Here is a 23,779-nt window from a genome sequence, read left to right as displayed (position 1 = left end):
GATGGATACAATTCAGATGAGTCACTCACCTTTAGTCATAATTTCTTATCCCACCTATCAAGTATTTTAACACACTGATAAAGTCTTCTGAGCCTTCTCATCTCCAGGCTGAACAGCCCCAGCTCTTTCCACCTCTCCTTGTATGACAGATAATCCAGTTCTTAATTATTTCATGCCCCTTCACCAGACTTAGTCCAGTTGCACCATATCTCCCTTGTACTGGGGGGCCCGGATCTGGACCCAGCATTCCACATGTGGCCTCACCAGAACTGTGAAGAGAGGAAGGATCTCCTGTTGCAACATTCTTCCTCACAGAGTGCAGGATGCAGGTGGCCTTCTTTGCCATAAGGCCATATTGCTGACTCATGTTCAACTTGCATCCACTAAGACATCCATGTCCTTTTTTGAAAAGCTGCTCCCCATCCAGCTGACCCTACGTGTGTATTGGTGCATGGGATTATTCCTCTCCACTTGCTGCATTTCCTGTTATTCGCATTCACAAGGTTCCTGTTTACCCATTTCTCCAGCCTGTCAAGATGCCTCTGGATGGCAGTACGATCCTTTGGTGGATCAGCCATTACTCCAGTTTTGTACCATTTGCAAACTGAGTGTTAACTCTGTCCCAGCAACCAGAACATTAACAAAGATTTAAGAGAACTGCATCTGCTGTCATGCTCTGGGGGCATCCACCAGAGACTTCCCTCTAGCTGCGTTTTGGGCTGCTGACCAAAACCTTTTGAGCCTGCCATTTAAGACAGTTTTCAACAACTTCATCATTCATTTATATAGCCCATATTTCAACCTGTCTTGTTCTTACATGAGTTTCTTTCAAGGCTCCTAAACTCTAGCAACTAGGAGGTTTTTTTAGGAGGGAATCTGAATCACTTCCTATTATGGTGTAGTATCATTACAAAGAATTCTAATTGACAGATTCCACATCAGTCTTTAAAATAGCTCGGCCTTGACTTTTTCCACTCCCAAAGGAACAACTATTCACCGTGACTGTATTTCTTTCCTCTTAAATCAGTCTTTGTTATAAAATTCTGTGCACTTGCTCTGTATTTTCCTATTTCCATTACTCTTATCGAAGACTTGGTCAAAAGCCTTTAATAGAGCTAAACAGTTTGTATCTCCTTCCTCTTTCAAATACTCTTTGATAAAGGTTTTGAAAGAATTCAAACATGCTAATAAAAGGTGAATTATTCTATGTGAAATGTATTTTTAAATCCTATTACAATAAATTTGTAGTCCTTCCCACTGCTCCAAACATAGCCTGTAGATCCTCCAATATAAAATACAGTCTCACTTTATCATTTTTCTTATCCCCTAATACCACAAGGACTTTTCAGGAAGTACTAGGACTGAAACAATCAAAGCAACATCTTGAGTTGTGTGCCCTGAACACTGAATTTCCACTCTTCCCACTCCCACAGAGGAAAGTAGTAAAACTTGCACTGATTTTAGAGGGGACATTTGATCAATGAAGAGCATATGTCACATACTCAGGTTAAAAGTGAAAGAAAATGTCTTATGAAAGGTTCAAAACCAACAGCAATGAAACAAGAAGATATACATTTGAGGGTAGAAATATGAAGCTGATTATAAATTTCTTTTGCATCAAACTGGTACAGCCCAAAGGATTATTGTAAGAAACTGAATTGTCTGTGAAGTGTAGCTTCAAGTCAAAAGAAGAAAACACTTCAAGAAATTTACTGTAGACATATGTTTTGGCTCTGTATGGTGTAGCTCTGGTAGTGGTGGAGGGGCAACAGGGGTAGAAGCTTCTAGAAGCTTCCTTGGTTCCATATCAGAGCCACCTCTGGCCAGGAATCAGCCCATCAGTGATGGTGGCTTTCAGTCTGCATTCAAGATATTTAAGAGGGGGAAAAGAAACCACAAAATTATCTGTAGCAAAAAGAGAAGCGAGATGTGAGAGAAACACATATGCAGATTCCAGGGTCAGTGAGGAAGAAGGACAAGGAGGTGCACCAGAGCAAAGATTCCCCTGCAGCTTGTGATGAGATGGTAGCTGTTCCCTGCAGCCCATGAAGGGCCAGTGGACTGGTGGAGTAGCCTGCAGACCTGCAGCCTGTGGAAGGAAGACCCCATGCTAGAGCAGGTGGCTGCACCTGAAGAAGGCTGTGACTGTAGGAAGACAGCACTGCAGCAGTTTGTTTCTCAAGGGGACTGCACCTCACGAGAAAAACCTACATCGGAGCAGTTTGTGAAGAGCAAACAGCAGCCCATGGAAAGGACTTATGATGAAGAAATTCATGGAGGACTATCCCCTGTGGGAAGGACCTCATGTTGGAGCAAGGGAAGAGTGTGAGGAGTCCTGCCCCTGAGGAGGAAGGAGCATGTGGGGAGGATCTGACAGCAACCCTGATTCCCTGTCCCCCAGCGCCATCTGGGGGGAAGAGGTAGAGAAATCGGCAGCAAAGTAATTTCAGTCTGGGAAGAGGAGTGGGGAGAAGGTGCTTTTAAGATCCTCTTTCACATCTCATTATCCTGCTCTGTTTTGATTGGTGGCAAACCAAATTGATTTTTTCTACAGGCCTGTTTATCCTGTGATGATAACTGGCAAGTGATCCCTCCCTGTCATTGTCTTGACCCATGAGATTTTCATTACATTTTCTCCTTCCCATCCCACAGTGGAAGGAGGAGTAAGCACACAACTGCATGGGTCTTTTTTGCTGGCTAAGCCACAACACCATAACATTACTACAGGAGAGCACCTATTCTTGTTGAAGCAGTACAATCTTTCTGGGCCTTGCAGATACTGCTGTGTTTCTGGCTAAGTAAATAGTGGCACAATCTATAAATGCCTCCCACCATGTCAGATGAACTTGGAGACTGCCTGTCTCATTGCTAAAGAGCATTTTGGTCATAAACTTTTATCTACTTTTCAGTTTTAGTCTTTGTTCTGCAATTTCTTGTGCATGGACTTGAAAATGAATGCCATAAAAGGCTATGGATATGGAATAGATAGCACTTTACTTATGGCCTTGATGCTGTATACACAATGTATACTCCTCCTTCCATGGTAGATCCAACCACAGATTTCACGAGGCATTTGGGAGAGTACAGCAGTGTTTAATTTTGAAAGTGCCTGACATGCATCTTTTCACTGCTGTCTCTTCCTTCTTGCATAACCAAATCGTTTTTTTAAACTGACATTATAGATTTACTTATCCTTCCAATCCCAAATTAAACAGTAAGAAAGGCAATGTAAGGGAAAAAAAATTTAAAAATTAAAATCTCCATTCTCCTGAAAAAAGTCGCACCTGGAATAGAGAATTTTAAGCAGTCTATATTAAAGAAACAAGGCATTTCAACCTCATTATTCTTTTCATTCTCTTTTACTTATAAATCTTTTTCATTTTCTATACCATCCTCTCAGCATGATATGTGTACTACCATTTATTTGACTTGTGAAATAATGTGTAGTAAGCTACATTTAAGTTTAATGCTACTGACATTTATTTCTGCAAAATAATTGCATTTGGATGGCTTGACCATAAGACTAGCGACTACTTTTTTCAGCATGTCCCAATGTGGCTTTTAGATCTTAATTCACATTAACACTTACTATTCACATGCTTATGATTAGGCTTAAATGTTATTTTCTTTCATGGCACAGTGAATTAATACATTATATATGAAGACACTGTCAAGCGTACTGAAGTGTCAGTGGTTACAATTTTTAATGGGCTAACCATGAAACTCTGGATTTTATTATTTACAATGAAAAATTACTTAGTTCAAGAAGTCAGTTCAGCTGCAAAAGCTGGTACAATAACATAAAACAGTTTGTTTTCCCTATAAAATATGAACATGTGCTAGTGATGTAGTGGCAAAACAGATTCCATTTTAAGCCAGTGATGAAACAGATGAAAGCAGAAGGGGTCAAAAAATGTCCGTGGCACTTGTTAAACTGCCACTGAATGACAGTGTCACAAAGAGTACTTAGAAGGACAGGATCTATTGATCCAGGTTGGGATATTTTTATTTGCTTTGTTGAGTTTTTTGATTTTAAAACTTTAACTGTGCCAAAATAAAGACCCTGCAATAAAAAGTTAACAGAAATGTTCTTTAACCTGTCTTTGCCTCATGTAAAAATATTTATTTGGGACTACCTAGCCAGACATTTCTTGACTGTTGCAAGGCTTATCTGAGGTAATAAAAATTAATCAGACTTTGAAGCTTTTCAAATGCACAGGCAATTATTCATTGTATCTTTATTTGGCAATTTGACTATTAAATTTCCAGAAGGATAATCTGACAGCAGCTATTGGGCACCTGTCAGAAGTAAATTAATACTGGCATATTAACATGCAATACACTGAAATAGGCCAATAGAAGATACAAAGAAGGATGAATTTCTTGTTACTATATAGTGTTATCTTCTAAGATACATGAAATAGGAAACACAAACAGAACAAGCTGTCGATTTTAGGACACTGAATGCTTGGAACTCATCCTGGGTAAACTGGCAGCTTTCTATCACATGCAGAAAAACCTTTACATGGGTGGAATCATATAGGCATGTAGGTATTTGTTTATTTGTTCTGTGGAATTAGGGACTCTTTATCCAAACTGGTTTTAAAACTCCATGGTGTTAAGAAGAACATTACATCTCACAATAATGTTTCTTAAAACCTAAAAATAATTATTTTCCTTTCCAATTTATTTAATAACATCTGCCAAATATAATAATTTACCTATCTCAGAAGCAGACACAGTGATGTTGTACCAAGGTGACTCCTCTCTGTCAAAGATCTTGGCAGTCTTAATGATCCCAGTACTAGCATCAATGGTGAAATACTTGTCTTCTTCGGTGTTTTGATCAATGAAATATCTATGAAAAAAATATATACATACTGATTGTAGTATCATCCAAAATAACCAAAAGCTACAAAAGACTCAAAAGACTATTTCTGTCAAACTTTTAAAACAACAGAAATTTTTTAAAACATCCTCAGAAGAATTCTATATTGAGTTGACAACCAAAGTAACACCATGTTTCATTTATTTCATAATGATACATTTCTTGTGATACATAACAAGTTTTTCACTGAGTCACAAAGATATAAATTGCTAACAGGTGATATTTTGCACAGCAGTATACAATCCTCTCAAAAATACACAGATGTTTTGACTAATGAATCATAAAATGGAGAGATGGAAAACAGAAAGATATAAAGAGATAATTATCCTGTTTATTTGCTTATCACTGCAAACCCATGTGCTCAGTCCCAGCACCTTTTGAAGCATCTCTCTGACATGAACTTGATGATATGTTGACATGAACAGTTTTGAATATAACTGCAGAAAGAGCTGAAATTGATGCCACCCAAGAAGCAGAACTAAGCAGCGCTGCTCAGTTCCCTTGCTGCCTGGGCACTTTGCCTAGCACAGAAAGTAAGAGCCTTGAAGTTACTAATGGATGGATGAAGAGGGAGGGTACACAAAACAGGAGACTGACAAAACAGATTTTTTCAAGGCTGGAATAATTTACAACAGCTTTTAACAAATGAAGTAATTACAGACCCTTATCAAGCCTTCTTCACTAACTTCAGACTCGATGGAAAAAAAAATAAAGAAAATGCTTCAAAATCTTTTATGTAACATAATTGCCTTTCCTGATAGTTTGTCAGCCCTGCTTTCATTCTGTGAAGTTTTTAATATATAGAAACTACATACAAGGTGAAATAACTTATTTGTCCTATCCAATTGCTCTTATTTCTACAGCAACAGTATTGTAATTGCCAGCTAATAAAAAACAGTCATGCATATAAAGGCTGCCAAGCTCAAAAAAAAAAACCCCCACAAACCAAAACCCAAAAAACAACAAGAAAACCCCCAATCAAACAAAAAAACCCCACCACCAACAAAGCAACAATAAAAAATCCACCAACATAGCCCCTCAGTTTTATTTATCTCACAATGTACTTATTTAGGCTATTTTTAGAAAGGAAAAACAAGCAAGCACATGAACATGTAATTGAATTAAATACTAAATTAAGATATAATGTGTGAAAAAGCTAAGTAAATAAAGCACTAGGGAAGGCAGCAATTTGTGTGAGTCACCTAAACTTGTCAAAGGATAGGATAACTCAGTGGAAAAGACAGCTGGGACTTGATGAGTTAAGTTATATCTTCAATGTTGAAGAGCACCTGAATCTACCTCTCCCACATCCAGGAAGTACTTTACATCTGCCTTAGCACTCAGCATTTTCTATTTATGCTTCCAGTAGTTTCAGCAATTAAAGAACTGTTAGTCAGAGAATCAAAGAAACCAAAACTAAGTTAGAAAATCTCTCTTTTCAACATTGTGAAGAGTGAAACAGCTCCCATACAACTGTGGGAGGTGATGGTGAAACTGTAGACCTCAGTTCTCGCCCATTTTATGGTTCTCAGCAAGAAGGATTTAAGTTGCTTCTGAATTATATATGTTTTTCAGCTGTAATTAGAACTAATGTGTGGTTCATTAATGACCAACAGCTCAGAATACCTCATTCTAAAATTATCCAGAAGGGCTCAATAAAGACACTTCTGATGTACAAGATGGCAGCTGAAGCTGCTTCAAACAGGTAACAGACTCAAACTGTCTCCATACTGACAGCAGATGAGCAAGAACTTGATCATGTAGGGCATGGGGCATTTTAATAATTTAAAACAGGATATATTTTTTTCAGAGGACATCACTTAATCAGTGTGTCTCAAATAGGATGAAAATTCAAAACAAGTGATGCTGACAGGAAAAGAACCAAAAAAAAAAGTTACAGCTATCCAAGAAAATTTATGTTGCTTCTGAGGAATGTTGGAATCATCTGAGGACCCATTGCAAAGAAAACAAACAAAAAGCAGCTAGACAGCTCTCCTACTGGCATTATTTTATTTTGCAGTATTGTTCCAGGATAACCAAAGCTCTCTATTTGGGAATCAGGATCTGCTTTTCAATTTCAGAACAACTGATTTTTCCAGAATATCTGCAAATGACAGTCTTTCATGAGGCATTTCAGTTTTTCATGAGGATTTTCAGTTTCTTCATATGTTTGTTTTGGAGGTATTTTGAAAAATCATTCCAGTATCAGTGGAGATGTACCTACTTTACTCACTGTCTAGCCTTACGTTTTACTTATCACCCTGGCAACAAACCTGCTATTACTAATGAACTTCTAATGTCATGTTTAAACCATATGTTGATTTACAGTTAACAGTACTTCTTCTGGTTTTTGTATTGAGACATAGGCTAATACACAGTTTTCTAATAGCATTTAAAACTTGTTACAAAGCCCTTAAAAAAACCCATGTGTAAGAGGACAAAAACCTCTGACAAACTGATTACTCATGCCATCTAAAGACTTATCAATTAGAAATCAAATGCCATTAAAAGGAAACCCATTTAGTTAAAAATTTGAGCAAATAATTTTTTTGAAAAAAGAGATGCTCAGATTCAAAGTATAGAGACCTATTTAAAAAAAAAATACCTCGGGGAAAAAAAAGTGTAAGCAATGACTGCAAAAGGTGAGGGAGGTATATCAGGATGAATAGTGAGAGAACTAACTAACTGCAAGCCTCTGCATTTGGCCAACAGTAGAACAGCAAAAAAATGGTCCATGGTGAGACATAGCTCTGGCGCATTCTTTTCATTTTCTCTTTGCCTCACAACAGCAGAAATCTGGGAACAAGCAGAATCCTCTTGAAGCCAAATGAAGTGGTGGAGAAACATTTTGTTGCCATGACCATCTTGCACAACACTGCCTCCCTTTCAGGGCCAATCTATTTCCCCCTAGTTCAAATAAATTTCTCCAGAAGAGAAAAGCAGTTGTGAAGTGTGAGTCAGAACTTGGCTGCCAAAACAGCAGGTAACCAGTTTTCTCCCTACAGTGTGTCTGGTAGATTATGGAGACATTAGGTGTTCCAGAGCTTCTCAGCGGAAGATGACTACTGAGAACTACACCCTTCAACTGTGCTTTCCAATTGTGAAAATGAAATAAATTTGAAGAGAGCTTGGAGAAGGTAATCTTTGTTAGCATCCCTCTGCTTTTTTTATCAAACAGGCATAGCATAACTTTGAGAAAAAAAACTTTTACTTCCAGAGTACTTGCAGGAATCCAGTTAGCTCTGGTGCTGGCTGCCAGATGACATCCATCAGCAGATTTACAGTACCTTGATGTCTCCCATGTGGGACTCCTGGCTCACCTCTCATTTTGAAATCTCAGCTCAACAGAAGGGACAGCCTTCCTTCTCTTGTCCTGGAGATATGAGGTGTCAAATCTTGGGAGGTGTGGGGGAGCAAAACCTCTGGGAGACAGTCACTACTGGGTTGTATTTCATGCAGAAGTTGGCATCCTGTTCCCATTCCCATCCCCAAAGCACTGCTAGCACACTGCTCACCTTGGGCACTGGAAAATAGGAATAAAGCTCATTTGAAGAAAATGAGCCATTTCCGTACACCCATCCTTTCTAGCTGACAGTATCTGTCCACTCACATTAACTACTGATCCTCTTAGCTAATTCTTCCAGTAAATGTAGGCTAAGAACAGCCCACACCCTTAGAGGCATAATTCATAACTCCAAGTAAGATAAAGGTTTTTTCTTCTTTTCCTGCCTTTATGAATCTCTTTACAGGATTAAAACTGTCCAAATGCATTTCAAGTAGATGTTTTGATGGCAGAACTGTTATTTCAAAGTTCCTTTCTATTCAGAGAGATCAACATTCTGATTCTAGTGTTGCTAAGACATAAAGTGCAGTCAGTGTTACATGAGAACTCTTAGTTCTTAAAAGGTTTACCTGATAAACAAGGGTGTTCCACCTGCATATTTTTTTTCTCTTCATACTGAAGACTAAACCAAATAAAAACAAGATGCTATTTGTTGGAGTTGGATGGCTTTACCAAAAGACTACACTACAGAGATATTCAGATATGAAGGCTGATTCCTGAAACCCTAAAAGAATTTGAAATAGTAGAGGCATTCTGGAGTCACTATAAATCATAGAAACATAAAGATGATGTTCTGGCATTAAAAATCAGGCTCTCAGAGTCACCATATAAAGATGATCTGTCAGTTCTTTCTTTCACAGCTCTAAGTGAGGGATGGGGGTGGCTCCATTTGCTGTGAGATTTTGACCACCATCCCAAGCTGGATGCTTCCTAGACAGAACAGCTGTCAGAATAGCTTACCAGTTCCTTCACAGAGAAACAGACGTTTTTGTTAGTGGGAGTTCTTGGACAAATAGCTTGACAAGAATCAAAAATAATTTTTGGCCTCAAGGAAAAAATCAGCAACATATCTGCCACCTCAACACTATGAAGAGATGTTTTTAAATAGTTGCTCCCTGTAAGGACAGAGACTCAGAGAAGAAAGTGGACATAAATTCCTCTCTCTCTCCAGCCATTCAAAAAAAGGTGTTCTTTTCCTTTTTTTATGTACTGACAATCTAGGACAAGAATAATACTTGAGGAATACAGGCAGCAAAAATATAAAGGAGACGAGATGGAGGAGGAGGACACAGCTCCTCTCTGCTAAGTGACTGTGAGCCATTCACATACCCTGGGAATACATTAGTGTGTCTCTGTAGAGGCTGATCACAAGGTGCTGAAGACAGTGTCACGCTTTGTGGGTCTGAACAGAGTCAGGGATGGATGTCTGCCTTTGTCTCCAAAGTGCAGGGCTTGTGGGGGATGCTTCCCTATCAGCCATGTGAGGGAGGAATGGTCAATGTGCACACCTGCACTCATCTCATCAGTCTGTCCTGTGCACAGGAGAGCAGAAAGGAAACTAACCTTATCCCACTTACATGACATTCAAAGAACCAGACAAATTAATAAAACTAGAGGCTTTTACATTTTCCAGCCTTCAATCTTATCTCTTCTCCCAAATGACAGTAGGGAAGAATGGTGGAGGAACTGATACTGATTTCAAAGGACGGGAAAAAAAAAGTATTTAAAATACCATTTGCATTTTCAATCTTTGAATCGATCTCACACAACTCTCTCCTGCATTAATATGCTGATACTTTATGACCAAAATTCAAGTGTCTGAGTTTGAAGGAAAAGCTCAGGTTCTATTCCACCTCCAGAAAATATAAACTTTACATCAAAAAATAGTCTGCGAACAGTCTGTCAACTTAAATCAAAATACGGTAAGGCAACTTTAAATTCTTTATAGCTTCTAGGTACCAGATATGGTGTTGGAAAGCACATTTTTACACTAACTAGTATATACACATATGATAACCATTGTGATACATCATATCTTATAAAGAAAAAAGAAAGAATAAAAAAGGAAAAAAAATTACTTTCCTTGGTTATTTTTCTTTGATACTTTGTTTTTATTGTTTTGTTGTTGGTTGGTTCTGCCTTTCCTAGAAATAAAGTAATCGTTTTATTTAAAAGTCAACAATATGAACCTTTATGTTTCATATTAATTTTTTCTGTGCTTTATAGTTTTTTAGCAGTAGTGTCAAGAGCACAATGAAGAAAGAAATTAATTTTCTAGTGACATCAGGAAGGCACTATAACTACTTCAGTTTACTATAGCTAATAAAATTCAGTCCCAGAGAATAGAATTCATTATAATGAGGTAGATTACTGACTGATTAGGTTCCAACACAAAAATAATTTGAATCCCAATATATTAATATAATAAGACATAATTAATCTTCAAAGATCCTACAAAATATAAGGTTATTTTTTAACCAAGCCATGAGAGATATCATTCTTAAAAGAAAAGGTGCTTATATTTCTCATCATTTGACACCACCATCACACACAGTGTGCTGATCAGTACCCTGCTTGACATGAGTCTTCTGTTAAATAGCTGGGAAAAAAACATTCCTGCCTAGAAATGCAAACAGCTTAAGTCAAACATAATAAGCTGGAGTAACAAATTACTAGAAGGGACAGAGGTCCTGTCATTAGTACTCAGAACAGTGATTTGCACCCTGTACCACTGCATGACAAAGACTGCCCAGCAGCAGCAAAAGGAGTGAGCTGCTGTTACAGTGTTTCTATACTAGCACGAATTAGTTCTCAAAAACTAGTTACCAGTTTTCAGTGTTGATGAAGACATTCAGTTCCTGACAGGACAGTATCAAATTGGATCAAGTTAATGAATGAACTTGTCCATGGCATGCAACTATTTTTAGTATTATCTCAGAGTTTCAGAAAGTATCATTGTCATTTACTCTTTTTCTCAATTATTAACCTGAAGAAGGCTTGGGGAACAGCAGCAACATTATTTTTCTGACAACTCCAGTGACAACAGACTAGATGCAGTCAGATAGGTCCAAGGATCATCTGGAGTAGGCTTTGTGGCTAGACAGACCCATCACCTAAGAATCACCCACAGGAAGATCTCAGCATTTCAAAAGGCACCACTGAAACCCTGAGGGAGTAATACAGCAGCCTGGGGCTATTCCCCATGCACATATGCAGGATGCCAATTAAAAGCTGTTTCCACCCCTCATCACCACGGAAATCTTCTGTGTAGGGTTTCAGGATGAAAAAAAATACTACTTCTAAGCAAGTATGGAGATATTTATAATGAGCAATATAGTAAAATAAGAATAATGAGAATATTTAATGATCACGCTTTCTTTATTACTGTATAGAAACCTTTCAAACATGCTTGCTCATCAGATGTTATTATAAGACATGACTTAACCCTCATCTTTTCAAGCAACAAAAGATTTTGATGCTGAAGCAAACTACCTGATAATGTACAACAAAGGGGGGTTAGTTTCTCATAAACATTCCAATAAGGCAGTAATTCCTGTAAATGAATTACAATTTGGGATGTTTTCCATTGATTTAGAACACCAGTTTTAAGTAAACAGCTGTTTTTCAAACCACTCAACATTTTTTATCTTTAAAATTAATGCACTATGAATTTTAAATATTTTTATATTGTTCATATGAATTTTTTACTTTTCATATTTAAATAAAAAGTTTTTATTTCAAACCATTTTTATTTCAAATTTTTTGTTTCCCTCAAAATGCATTTCTACCTATTTGAATAAAAAAAAAAATACTTAAAAAGCAAAATCCTTTAAAACAGCCCAAACTGCCAAACAGATAATGTCTAAATAAAAGGAACCTCTCATATCTACACTTGTTATTACAGAAGTTCTTTTGATTGGGGTGGAAAAAAAACCCAGTAGAACAATTATTGGCATGAGGTCAGTGCCCTCGGAAGACTGCTCAGCTCAGGAACAACCTGAAATCACTGTAATGAAATTTTAATGATGAAATAAGGAGAAAAAAGCCTTCTGCCCCTCTTTACTCATACTGACAGAAGTTGTGGTTTATTTAGGGATTTTAGCTCAAATAATTTACTTTTAAAGATTTACCTTCAGCATTGTTAATTACTTTAACTACTCCTCTAACCATAAATCTGGTCACAAAAATCATTCCTGCTACCAAAATAGTGTTTCTTAATTGACCAGTGAACAAATGACAGCACTAAATCTCTTTTACCAGATGGACAACAAAGCAATATGTTTTTATTTTTATTTTTGTAATCCCTACTTTTATTTTTAATGAACTTGGAATTGTGTGGAAAGGAGGGAGAGATGCAATCTCTTTATCTTCAGACTAAGTTCAGGCTCTTTAGGGTTTCAGACAAACAGTGGAGGTGTTTCTTGCAAACCAGCACAGAAATGCACTCTGTGCATGCTACTGAGAAAACCAGTGTCCTGTGAGCCACCTTGACTGGTTGCTGTCAGTGGAGCATGGGGCATAACCCTGCCTCCAGTGGAGAAACAGCTCAGCCCAACCAGCCTGCCCTTCTTAGGTTGTGCACCACTTCCAGCCTGTAGCTTCCCAAGCTGCAGCTCTTGAAAAAAACACAAAGCCCTTCTGCACGGTGTCAGTGTTTCTGTGCAAAGTGAGACTAGGGAAGATGGGTTTGTCCTCGTTTGAGCCAGGATAAAGGTAATTTTCTGTCTTGTATTTTTGCTTTCAGCTAAGTCTCTTCTAAGTAGCTGCACTTGCTGAAATTAGCAGCAAGTTTCTCAGACAGTGTCTGCTTCTAGGACTGACAACACTCAGTGTTTATAGTTACAGCCAGAGACTGGTATGCACAGACAAGGCCACTGCTCAGTTCTGAGGAATATTTTGCCCAGGAGAAAAGGATAAAGAGGTCACACCTGAAGCCCTCCTTTGGGGAGGTAAGGACAAGATAGATGGGGAAAATTGACCAAACAGAGTATTCCATCCCATATACGTCATACTCAGTCTAAATTTGAGGGATCACGAGGGTCAAAGCCCTTCCTGCTTCCCCTTCTTCACCTGTCCCTGTTTGCTTCAGCATCCTGGGAGGATTCCATCTGTTCCTCTACCTGTGGTCCTGATCCCTGCCAGCCTGAATCTGTGTGTTCCTGCCTCCAGCTCTCGACTGCTGCTGACTCCAGGAATCCAGCCTGGACTTCCCCAGGGCTGCCCTGCAGCCTCGGTGGTGACATGAGCATTACTGGGGCAAAGTGTGGAGGAACATGGTATTTTTTTTCTGTATATTTGTATATATTCAATACTTTTTTTCCTCTTTATCATTACCATTTCATTAAAGCTGTGTAGTTAATTTCCAACCCGTAACTCTCTCTCCCTTATTCTCTCTCCTTTCTTTATCTGGGAGGGCTAAAGTTGCCCAGCCACAGAGTGGCCTTTATCCTCCCACAGGAAGAGGCTCAAGGAGAACCTGAGGGCACATGTGACCATCCTGGTGCCTCTAAATTTAGAGTCCCGTGTACCCGTGTGTTATTCCCGGTCTTTGAGGATCAACATCTTCACAGAAAGCCTGCACGTTCACAAATGATATTCACAGTCAGATCCAGAGCACTGAATAAAGCCTGGCTAGACAGTGGACCCAGCCTCAATACCAGGGGGCTCAGAGTGTTCAAGGTTAAATCTGAATGCTCTTAAATTTCTAAGAAGTCAAATTAATATCCACATGAATATTTTTGGCATCAGTGTTTTTTCAGGTTTGCAGTGAGGATAATTCCACCTTGATTTCAATGCCTTGCTTCAGCCCATGGCCTATCTCCTATCAAGGTCTGTTATTATATGAAGCATTCTTGCCAGAGCAGCTACACAGAAATATTTTTTTTTTTCTAAAAATATTTTCTTTAAGATGGAATTTAATTAGAATGAATACTAACATCTTTCCTTCCTGGTATGTTACAGATTCATTTAGTTTTCAAATCATGTATCTGATGCTACAAGTGCTTGCTTCTCAGCACTTTGACCTAGACCTGGAAATTGGAGATCATGACACTGTTCTGACCAATGTTTCCATTGATGTAATAAAATAAAAGGCACAGTTTCATACATCGCAGACCTTATTAAACCTTTAGCAAGTGGAATTCAGACCAATATAATTTGGATTTACTATACCTCACTAAACTGTTGGCAGTGTCAGGATCTTGTGCTGTTACTGCACCAACAGGAGTCCCAATCTTCGCATTTTCATAAACTTCCATGACATAGGAAGGCATAGTGAAGAGTGGAGGTTCATCTACATCACCAACAATGACCTTCAACATCGTTACATCTTTGAATGGTCCCAAGTGCGAAAAGCGGAGATCAAGGTGAGTGTTTGCTCCTTCGATGTTAAGTGTGTATGACTTCTTTTTTTCATAGTTGAGCGGCTGTTGGCAGAAAAAAAAAATCTATCAATACCATTCTGTGTTTCAGTTTAGCCTGCTAGTAATCTAATTATTATTCTGTGTAACTTAAATCACATTTCTTCATGTTACTGGAAAAGCACACTGGCAGCCAGTGTCATACCTTGTAAATAGAGGGATGTATGTGAAGCAGGATGGATTCAGATTTTCTCTACAGCAGAACTGTGGACAAGGTAGCAGTTTTGGAAAAACTCAAGGTTTAGAATGAGGGTCAGATTCTTCTTCTGTGATAATATAAATTATCTGATTTTTATCACCTTTTGATTTTTATGAGTCAGTGCTACATACTGAAAAAGGTAGAGACTGATGTATCCCAAATTAACTTTGCATCTTTAATTACACATTTAATAAACAGTGACTGCTATACTAAAATTCTTTGGGGCATGTCTTCTCTTAAATCCTCAACTGAAAAAAGCAATTCCTTGCAGGAAAGCACCTTGTTACTGTATGATGCAGAAATTTATATATGTAATAATAGCTTGAACACGTTTGTGTGCTTTGCTTTTTGAACCAGAAATCATTCCTATATTCTAGAACATTTTCTTTTAAATTCAACACCAGCAATAATGAGAGACAACTCTTCAGCCTCAGTCTCACCATTTACTGATGTCCTGCACATGGATTATACTGTCATAAATTGGGAAGAAAGTCTGCAGCTGGGGGATGTGCTTTCTGCAAGTCCTGTTCCAATAAGACCCAATAGAAGGGACATCCTTGTCTCTACCATGCAACAGAAAAAACAGTGCCACTTGAATATTTCCCTGTTATTTAAATCATCCGATTCCTACTAGAAATCCTACCTCTCTACTAGGAAGAAAGAAGCTGAGGGTTTGATCCATATATCACACAGCATGGATAATTTATTTCTCAAGAGTCTCATTTCTTGCTTGCTATTTACACATGTGAAATTTTCATATCCCTAGTTCACCTGGTTTTCAGAGTATTTTAAAGCAATTTTACTGATTTGATATATTTATTTTAACCCTATATTAGCATGCTGTTACATTGTCTTATGCAAGATACAAGGAAAAATTGAAAAAGTCAATTATTAGCTCTTCCAGTGATATAGCTACATTCTAGAGGGGAATAATAGGATATTAAAGTTAGAAGTACACAGCTAATGAAGTTCTATTAGCAGATAAAGAATTAAGCTTTTTTTTTTTTTTTTTTTTTTCTTTTTTTTTTAACCAAAGGCCACGTTTATGCAATCGCAACTATTTTGAATGCGTATCTTCAGTCTCACTAAAGTAACTGACTACTTTTCATAGACAGCCCATTGAGAATTTCATGTAAGTAGTTATTTATTCTGCATATAGTCTGTTAGTTCTAATTACTGAAATGGCTATTAAAAATACCAGTTACTCTAGATGAATTAAACATATTAAGAAACTGATCTCAAAACTCATAAGCAATAGCAAAAAGATGTATTATTTGCTGTGTTGTGAAACTGTAATTTACCCCATTTTATGGTCTGGGTAACTACCTTTTACTTGATTTTGCAGAGAAAAATAAATGTTTAAATGAAGAACTGTCAGTCTCTTCCTAACTCTTCTACAACCTTAGCATATGCTCACTTTCCAGGTAGAGTATAAAATAAAACCCAGGTCCAGGGGTACAGAATTGTACTATACTGACTGCAGGGAGCGACTGAAATGATGATGACAAGGCCAATGGGGAAAAACCTGACAGAGCTACCACATAATGAGGCACATGTGATTGAAGCTGTTTGAACACAGAAATATCAAGGAGAATCCTCTTTGAAATTTTTGAAGCCTTCTTAGTATTGGTCTACACTTCCATAAAGTTAGGCAAGTTTCTGGGAAACAAGTAAGCCCAAGAGGACACAAAGCATGCATAGTGGCCAGTTATTTGTTTTACAAAAATATGCCAGACCATGTAGACACAGAACAAATTTCAAGTTTCAGGCCGCAATTTTAAAAATGCATTTCCTGCTGTGCAAAAGTAGCATTGCTGGATAACATACACCTCTGTTACTTACTGGGTTATAAATTTCTGGCTTCAGACTATTTATAAAGAAAGATATATAGGTTCATATTTATTATTGCACTGAAAAAAGAAGGTAGTTGTACAGGTATGCATACTATCACTAAGTTTCTAACAGCATCAGAGCACTTGCATAATTCTAAAAGAAGCTGTATACACACTTAAGTCTTCCAGATACAACAGAAGTTATCATGATACTATGGCATGGCAGAATTCCACTACAACCAGTATTGTTTTATATGGACCTGCCTAAACAGAACTCAGTACAAGTATTCAGGTCTTTGACCAGTGATACACTGGTATTTCTAATCACCCTGAAGAATGGAAAAGTAGTGCTTAGGGCAAGAAATAGGAGGAACTCATTGTGTGATTTGTCAATGTCAGTGTGTACTTTGTAGACAAAATCTACAGGAAATTTGACTGATGATGTACAAGCAAAATAGTTGGTCAGGATTTATATGTGCTAGATATTCTTTGATTTCTCTTTGTATTGAAGGACAATTAAGTCATTCTTTTCTCTTCTGTTTCTTTTCTTGTCTACCTTTCATGATGTAAACAAAAATTTTAAACGTATGGATTTACCACAGCTTAATAACTGTATAACTACGAAAAAGACCTAAGTATACTATTCAAATTAAATCAATTCATAAAGAAATATGCATTTAGGAAATTCTAAAATAAGAAATTCTCAGGTGTTGTTCATTAATTTATGTTGCATTTCACTTGTGAGCAGGGGAATATTAAATATTAATTTGCAGAGTATGTATTCTAAGATTAAAGAAGTTTACAGGGTTGCTAATTGTAACTGATGTCTTTTTAGAATATTATGTTTATACTGACATATTAGATATTAAATTATCATATCTGATATATATCTGATATATGTACTGACAGATTAGGTTGTGTAGGAAGATTAATTTCTTTAAGAAAACACAGAAGGAATAATACAAAGTCTGAAGTATTGTTTTCTTTCTTTTATAAAGTTATTCAATCAGGCAATGCCAGTTTTTTACTTTCATTTTCTTCCTTCTTCTTGTCTCTGAATTAAAGAATCAGATACTGAGACATAAGAGAAAATAGCTTACTCTCCAGCACTGTGATTTAGAGGTCAAAAAAACAACACTGTTTTCAACACTGAGCTACTTTAGACAGAAAAAAACCCACATACTGTACTCAAGATTATTATTGTAAAGGGTCACAACTTTAAAATTTTAAAGATAATTAACTCTTTCCTGGAAGGAAAACAAACCTTTTAAATTTTAGATTGGCCTAAACAGTATTTTTGTTCAAGTTTCTTATTTTCCCAAAGCACAATGTCTTTTTATCACCATTGTCCATGTATCTTTAGAATGTATTAATTGGTTATTCTGATTTTCATGCAAAAGTGAAAATAGTAAATGAAGCTCAAGTGACCAGCCATAAGGCTAACTGGAAAATATTGCCATTTATTACATTGTGGTTTGTGTTTCTAACATCAAAGTCCCAAAAGGAACAGCAGAATTTTATCAGAGGTTTAATACGTGCTTCCTGGACATTTCCAGTCTCAATATAAAAAAAAATAAAAATAAAAAAATGGAAGAGACATGGGTTGTTCAGAAATTTATTTCTGGGAAGCCTGAACATTACTGGCTGACTTGACATCAAGACAGTTGTAGCACACTTCTCTGAAAATCACAAAGGGGGAAAACCCCTGACCAGTCGTTCTCTGAAGGACACAGAGAGTAATTGCTTTCACTGTGCCATTTTGTTTTGATTTCCTCCTCGTCTCCCACACTAACAAGGTATTACATAAAAGCCAAAGGGAAGGAAATCCCTCATGGCAGTTTGCAGTCAAGTCTATACAGCAGAACCTTGTGAGACTGAAGTGTGGCCCCACCAGGCTTGTTGATAGGGGAAATGATGGAAGTACTGTAGGAGAATAAAACTAGCACTCTCTAGAATAAGACTAGAAAAGATTCCTTCCAAGACCCACAGGTTTTACAAGCCTGTTCATCAGGAGCACTGAGATTTTTTTTTTTTTTTTTTTGCATTAGGACCTCAAACAAGTGGAATTGCAAAGGATTTGAGGAGGACTTCGTGTCTTCAGGCACAGTAATACATTAACTTCTGGACTTTCTGATGTGTCTACAAGAAATTCTTCCAGAGAAGTATTAGAAAGAGGACAAATAATTTAATTCTACTGTCATTTAAAGTGCTGACATCTAATATATGAAAAAAGATCTATTTTGTTCTTAGTGGAGATTATCTGTTTTGGGTAGGCTATACTACTAATTCAGGTTCAAACACTTTTTTTTTTTTTTTTTTTCCCAAAAAATATTAAATCATTATAGCACAAAGTAAACGAAATACATACAAAACTGCATACAAACCCCCAAATAATTAAAAAAATAGATTACCCTTTTGCATTGTACAAGGGGATACGACTCCTCCTAGGAAAGAATGGAGATATTCCACACCCCATCATGTAGCTTTAAGTCCTAAATTTCTGCTTGTTTGATCTACAACATTACCTAAGCAAAATGTACCTCTTCTTCTCATGATGGGAAAATTACAAAAATCACTTTCATGTATTTGTATAAGAATAGAACACATATCATTCTGTCATAACCAAAAACATGGTAAAAATTATCTGAAGCCATTTTGTCTGCCAAAACCAGTAAGAAATGTGATTTTATACGTTATTACAGACTTTTTCATTTTGTTGCAAATTATTCCTTTCTGCTTCATTTTTTCTGGATCCATAAATCAAAATTATGTTGATAAATGTTATATTTAATGTTGATCTTTAATCAAACAGCATTTTTCATTTTGAGGAAGAAATAATATATCATGGCATTAGCCATACTAAAGCCACCAGGAAATAACTTCAGTGGTTTAAAAGGCAGAGTTTACATTTGTGTGGCTGAAAAAAGTGGGTATTGGACGACCTTTTTAAAAGACACTGAATTAAAGATTTTTACGATATCATGTGAGGAAAAAAAACTCATTTAAAACAATTTTTAATTATAAAAATAACATTTCCTTTGGTTAGAAAATATTTTAAGATATTAAAAAAATACATATATATGTATCTATTCAGATGCAAAAAATAAAGTTCTTTATAAAAATTTAATTTATTAACTTTCCCCACTTTTTCTTTGGTTCTCATCCTCCTAATGCTAATCAAGTCCAGAATACATATTACGTACAAAGTCACTGTTATTTTTTTTAGGATGCTTAGATATAATTGATGTATACAAGCCCCAGTAACAACAAATCTACATGAGAATTGTTAATTGATGTCTTTTAGTCCAAATGAAAGCTGAAATCAATAAATTATTTCATTTTGTTGGAGATGTTTTCTAAAAAAAATATTGCTTAAACATAATAGCACATCCCTCTTTAAATTATTATATATACAATATATCTACATATTATTATAAAAGTAAATTTATACCTAGACATAGAATATTAGCATAAGTGGTCAGACACCTCAGGAAATGTTTGCTATGAACTTAATATGAGCATTAAATTATTTATGGAATTAGATGTGTGCATGGATTTCACTTAAGAATAAAAGTAAATGGCAAGAACATTTTATAATTAATAGTTTAAATAGACCAGGATAAATACAGGAAATCCGTATAAATGGTAACTGTGTGATGGATTGACCTGTTACATTTTGGGTCTTTGTAAGCAAGTTGGTATTTACAGTACACAGTGAACAATACTTTAGATGCCAGCTGGCAACCAAGTCAAGAAATAACAGTTTGCAAAAACTGAATTATTCATTCATTGCCACGGATAGCTTTCTATGTAGTGTGAGAACCAAAGTACAATTTTTCTTCTTTCAAGTGAATTTAAGTTTCAAAATCATAATTCAGAAAAAGTAACTATCTTATTCTAAAATTCAGCTACATTTAGTTTATTATGATTATTAAATATGACAATTCAAAAAGCATATAAATAATATAAAAGATATAAATAATAGTTTCTTGTCTTGAACTTTAATCCCCACCTTTTCTTCAAAGATTTAAAGTGTCTCAGGAAGAGACATAAAGAAGGTCACACTGCTGAAGCTCATGGTTCCACAGGTTTGCACTGTAAAATACTTTCTTCATGTTATACACCTATTCAAAATTCATAATATTTTAATTACATACAAAGGAGCATTTAAATTCTATTGCTTACCTTCCTCAGGGAAAGAATTCCTTCCCTTGTTTCTTTGTCAGTGGATATGGAGAACACCCCAGACCCATCACCATTTATAATTGTGTACTTCATGTCTGCATTTGAACCAGTATCTGCATCATTTGCTTTGATTTTACCAACTGCTGATCCAACTTGAGCTGATTCAGGAACATATAGCTGATAGTGTTCTGAAGGGGGGAAAAAACAACACAATGGCTTGGACATTTTCTAGCAAAACTAAATTAGAGAACCATTATGTGCTTGACACACTTCTGAGTAAATAGAAGAGCATTTCATATACAAACTTGACAAAAAACCTACAAGCTTCTTTAGATTCCTTAAAGAATTTAAAAGGCAATTGTATTTTCCTTGGGATGTCTTCATACCCTATTCAAAACCCAAATAATCTAATGCAGGGTTTTCGTTTTCAGGGTTTTTTTGCTCTCATTACATAACATGGATATCAACTCTGAAGCTTATTTCACAATGGTGTTGTTGAAAGTTTATCTTCTCCATAACAAAAAATAAAAAATTATCTTCACCAACTAAACATCAAATGAGGAGTCAAATAAGTATATTTGAACTGGAGAATATTTGTATGCTATATTATAATTAATTTTTTCCATTAATTCTGCTTCAAATTGTATCACATTTTGAAAGTGAAAAAAATTTTAGTATGTTAGCATTAGCATTTTGTAGCAGTTTTTGTTGTGGCACAAAACCCATCGCACACAAATTTTACTTGATATCCATAGTAGAAGAAAATACACGTAACAGATGCACAAAGGTATTATACAGTCGTGCACATCAAAAGAATAAATAACAGCTATGACCTCCTTTCAGTGTTTTTATAACCTGTTAAGTTAAACCTCAGAAAATTAAACAGCTCTTTTAAGAATGATTTTCTTAACTGATTTTGTCCTTTTTTTTTAAATCGCCCAACAACAGTTAGAAGTTTGCCTGAGGAAGAGGAAGGTTTCACAGTGAGAAAGAAAATAGCAAACAGACACAATGTGATTAAATAAACCTCAATTTCAATCTGAAACTAGTCCAGAAAGACAACTAAAAGACATTTTTTTTCCAGTAACCCTAGTGCTGTTACACAGCAGGGATGCTAAAGCCTACTAGCACTGAAAAGGAAAAAACACATTCAATAGGAAGTATACACATAAAAGCAAAACAAAACCAAATCCAAACAACACTCTGCACAGTTAACATCACACAACAACCGCCCGCACAGAAAAGAGAGCAAAAAGACAACTCTGGTTATTATAGATCTTCTGAAGCTCTATAGAGTTTCCTAATGTCCTGGGCTAGTGCAGTGGTGTTTTGGAAGTGTGTGTAGGGGGTGTCACAGAGGTGGCTCCTGTGAGAAGTTGCTGTCATGTTTTACCTTTCTCCTCATAGAATAAATAATTTTTTTCCCTTCCCAAGCTGAGTCTGTCCGGTTTTGTCCATTACCATAACTGGGAGTGAAAACCTCCCTATCCTTGTCTCCGTCAGTGAATCTTTTGGTGGATTTAACCTCTGTATCCCACAGCATGAGTGGAGGAGTGGTTGCTACTGGCTGGGCCTTAACCATGTCTGCTATATTCTTCTTAAAAATTCCACAATGGTGAATGCCATAGTGAAAAACTGAGGGGTAGAAGAGCGGATCAGAAGTTGCTACATATCAAATCTAACACATTATTATAGTTTGACAAATCTAAACCATGTAGGATGGTTTCAGAGGTAGCATCAGTAAGCATGTAGAAAGACAAAGGCAAAATTTAAACCTGTGCTGTGGCAGTAAAACATAAGTACTTGGATGAATTAAAGAATATTATGAATCTTATGACTACTATGAAACAGAAAGTTTCAATTGGAGAGGGAATGATTGCTGTCACTAAAATACTTTAGTCACCTGCTAGAAAGTAGACATTTTTATAACAAATTTATCTGATGCCTTCCATAATGGTTCCTAAACCTGTTTATAGTCTTGACCTCCTTTTTCATAATACCAGCCCATAATACTATAATAACAAAAATAAAAACCCCAAACAAACAAAAAAAAATATCAATGTAGTGTGAAAAGGAAGTGCATTAAACTTTGTTAGAAAAAGGAGAGGTTGCCTACTAAAAAATTGCTATTCATTAGATAAAACTCAAGGGAAATAAATGTCCAGAGAATAATTAAAAAATAATAATTTACCATGTAAACACACATTTACCCTATTAATACTGACGTAATAGGAAAATTATTTCATAGGTGATGCAAATAAAGTGCATTGTAAATTATTTGATGCAAATCTTTGGTATGTATATAAAAGCTGTATTCACAGATCTCCAAATAATTGCTGTGACATGTATTCTCTTGCAATTCTTCATGTTTACAGATTATGTCAACTGGCACTTTCACATTGCTACTTGTTTTGTTTCATACATAAAATTATAGTTATAGTTGGATATTCATTTCGGAGCTTACTTATTATTAAAAAAAATGTGAAATGTGGTCTTTTGACAATTTTGCTCTCACTAATGCATTCCAAAAAGGAAAAGGTTAAGGCCATAGAGAACATGTTATGTAATCAAATCACTTCAGGAACTGGAAGTGTTATAGCCATATGATAGGGTGAAGTAATTAGAGACTTCTAAATAGTCAAGCTAGTTCAAATATATCCACATGACACTACAGTCTGCTTTATAATCACACCCCAAGTGTTAGCCATCTGTCTCAGAAAATCATTTTAATGATACCAGCTTCAAAAATTCTGAAATACTGAAACTTCAAGAAAAGCAAATATTTGAAATCACTAATTAATTATCTATCAGTATTTGTACAGCTGAAATGTTTCAAAAAATGATAGAATGAAAACTGTTAAAAAAACCTCCTGGATCATAAGGTCAGAAGTATTTTCCCAAAGAGGATAAAAC

General features: G+C 36.2%; 1 protein-coding gene across 2 annotated transcripts in view; it reads right to left on the bottom strand.

The window, feature by feature from the left end:
• CDH18 (cadherin 18) overlaps positions 1-23,779 on the bottom strand; it is a 234,778-nt gene that overhangs the window by 26,784 nt on the left and 184,215 nt on the right. For both annotated transcript variants that reach the window (XM_071736638.1, XM_071736639.1), the window contains 3 exons: positions 20,867-21,054; positions 14,403-14,656; positions 4,722-4,858 (listed from right to left, as the gene is read on the bottom strand). In XM_071736638.1, the coding sequence (XP_071592739.1) occupies positions 4,722-4,858; positions 14,403-14,656; positions 20,867-21,054 (579 nt within the window). The remainder of the gene's footprint in view (positions 1-4,721; positions 4,859-14,402; positions 14,657-20,866; positions 21,055-23,779) is intronic.

This window comes from Heliangelus exortis, chromosome 2 (assembly GCF_036169615.1).
Source record: "Heliangelus exortis chromosome 2, bHelExo1.hap1, whole genome shotgun sequence".
NCBI classification, from domain to species: Eukaryota; Metazoa; Chordata; class Aves; order Apodiformes; family Trochilidae; genus Heliangelus; species Heliangelus exortis.
This window is presented reverse-complemented; position numbering and strand designations above follow the sequence as displayed.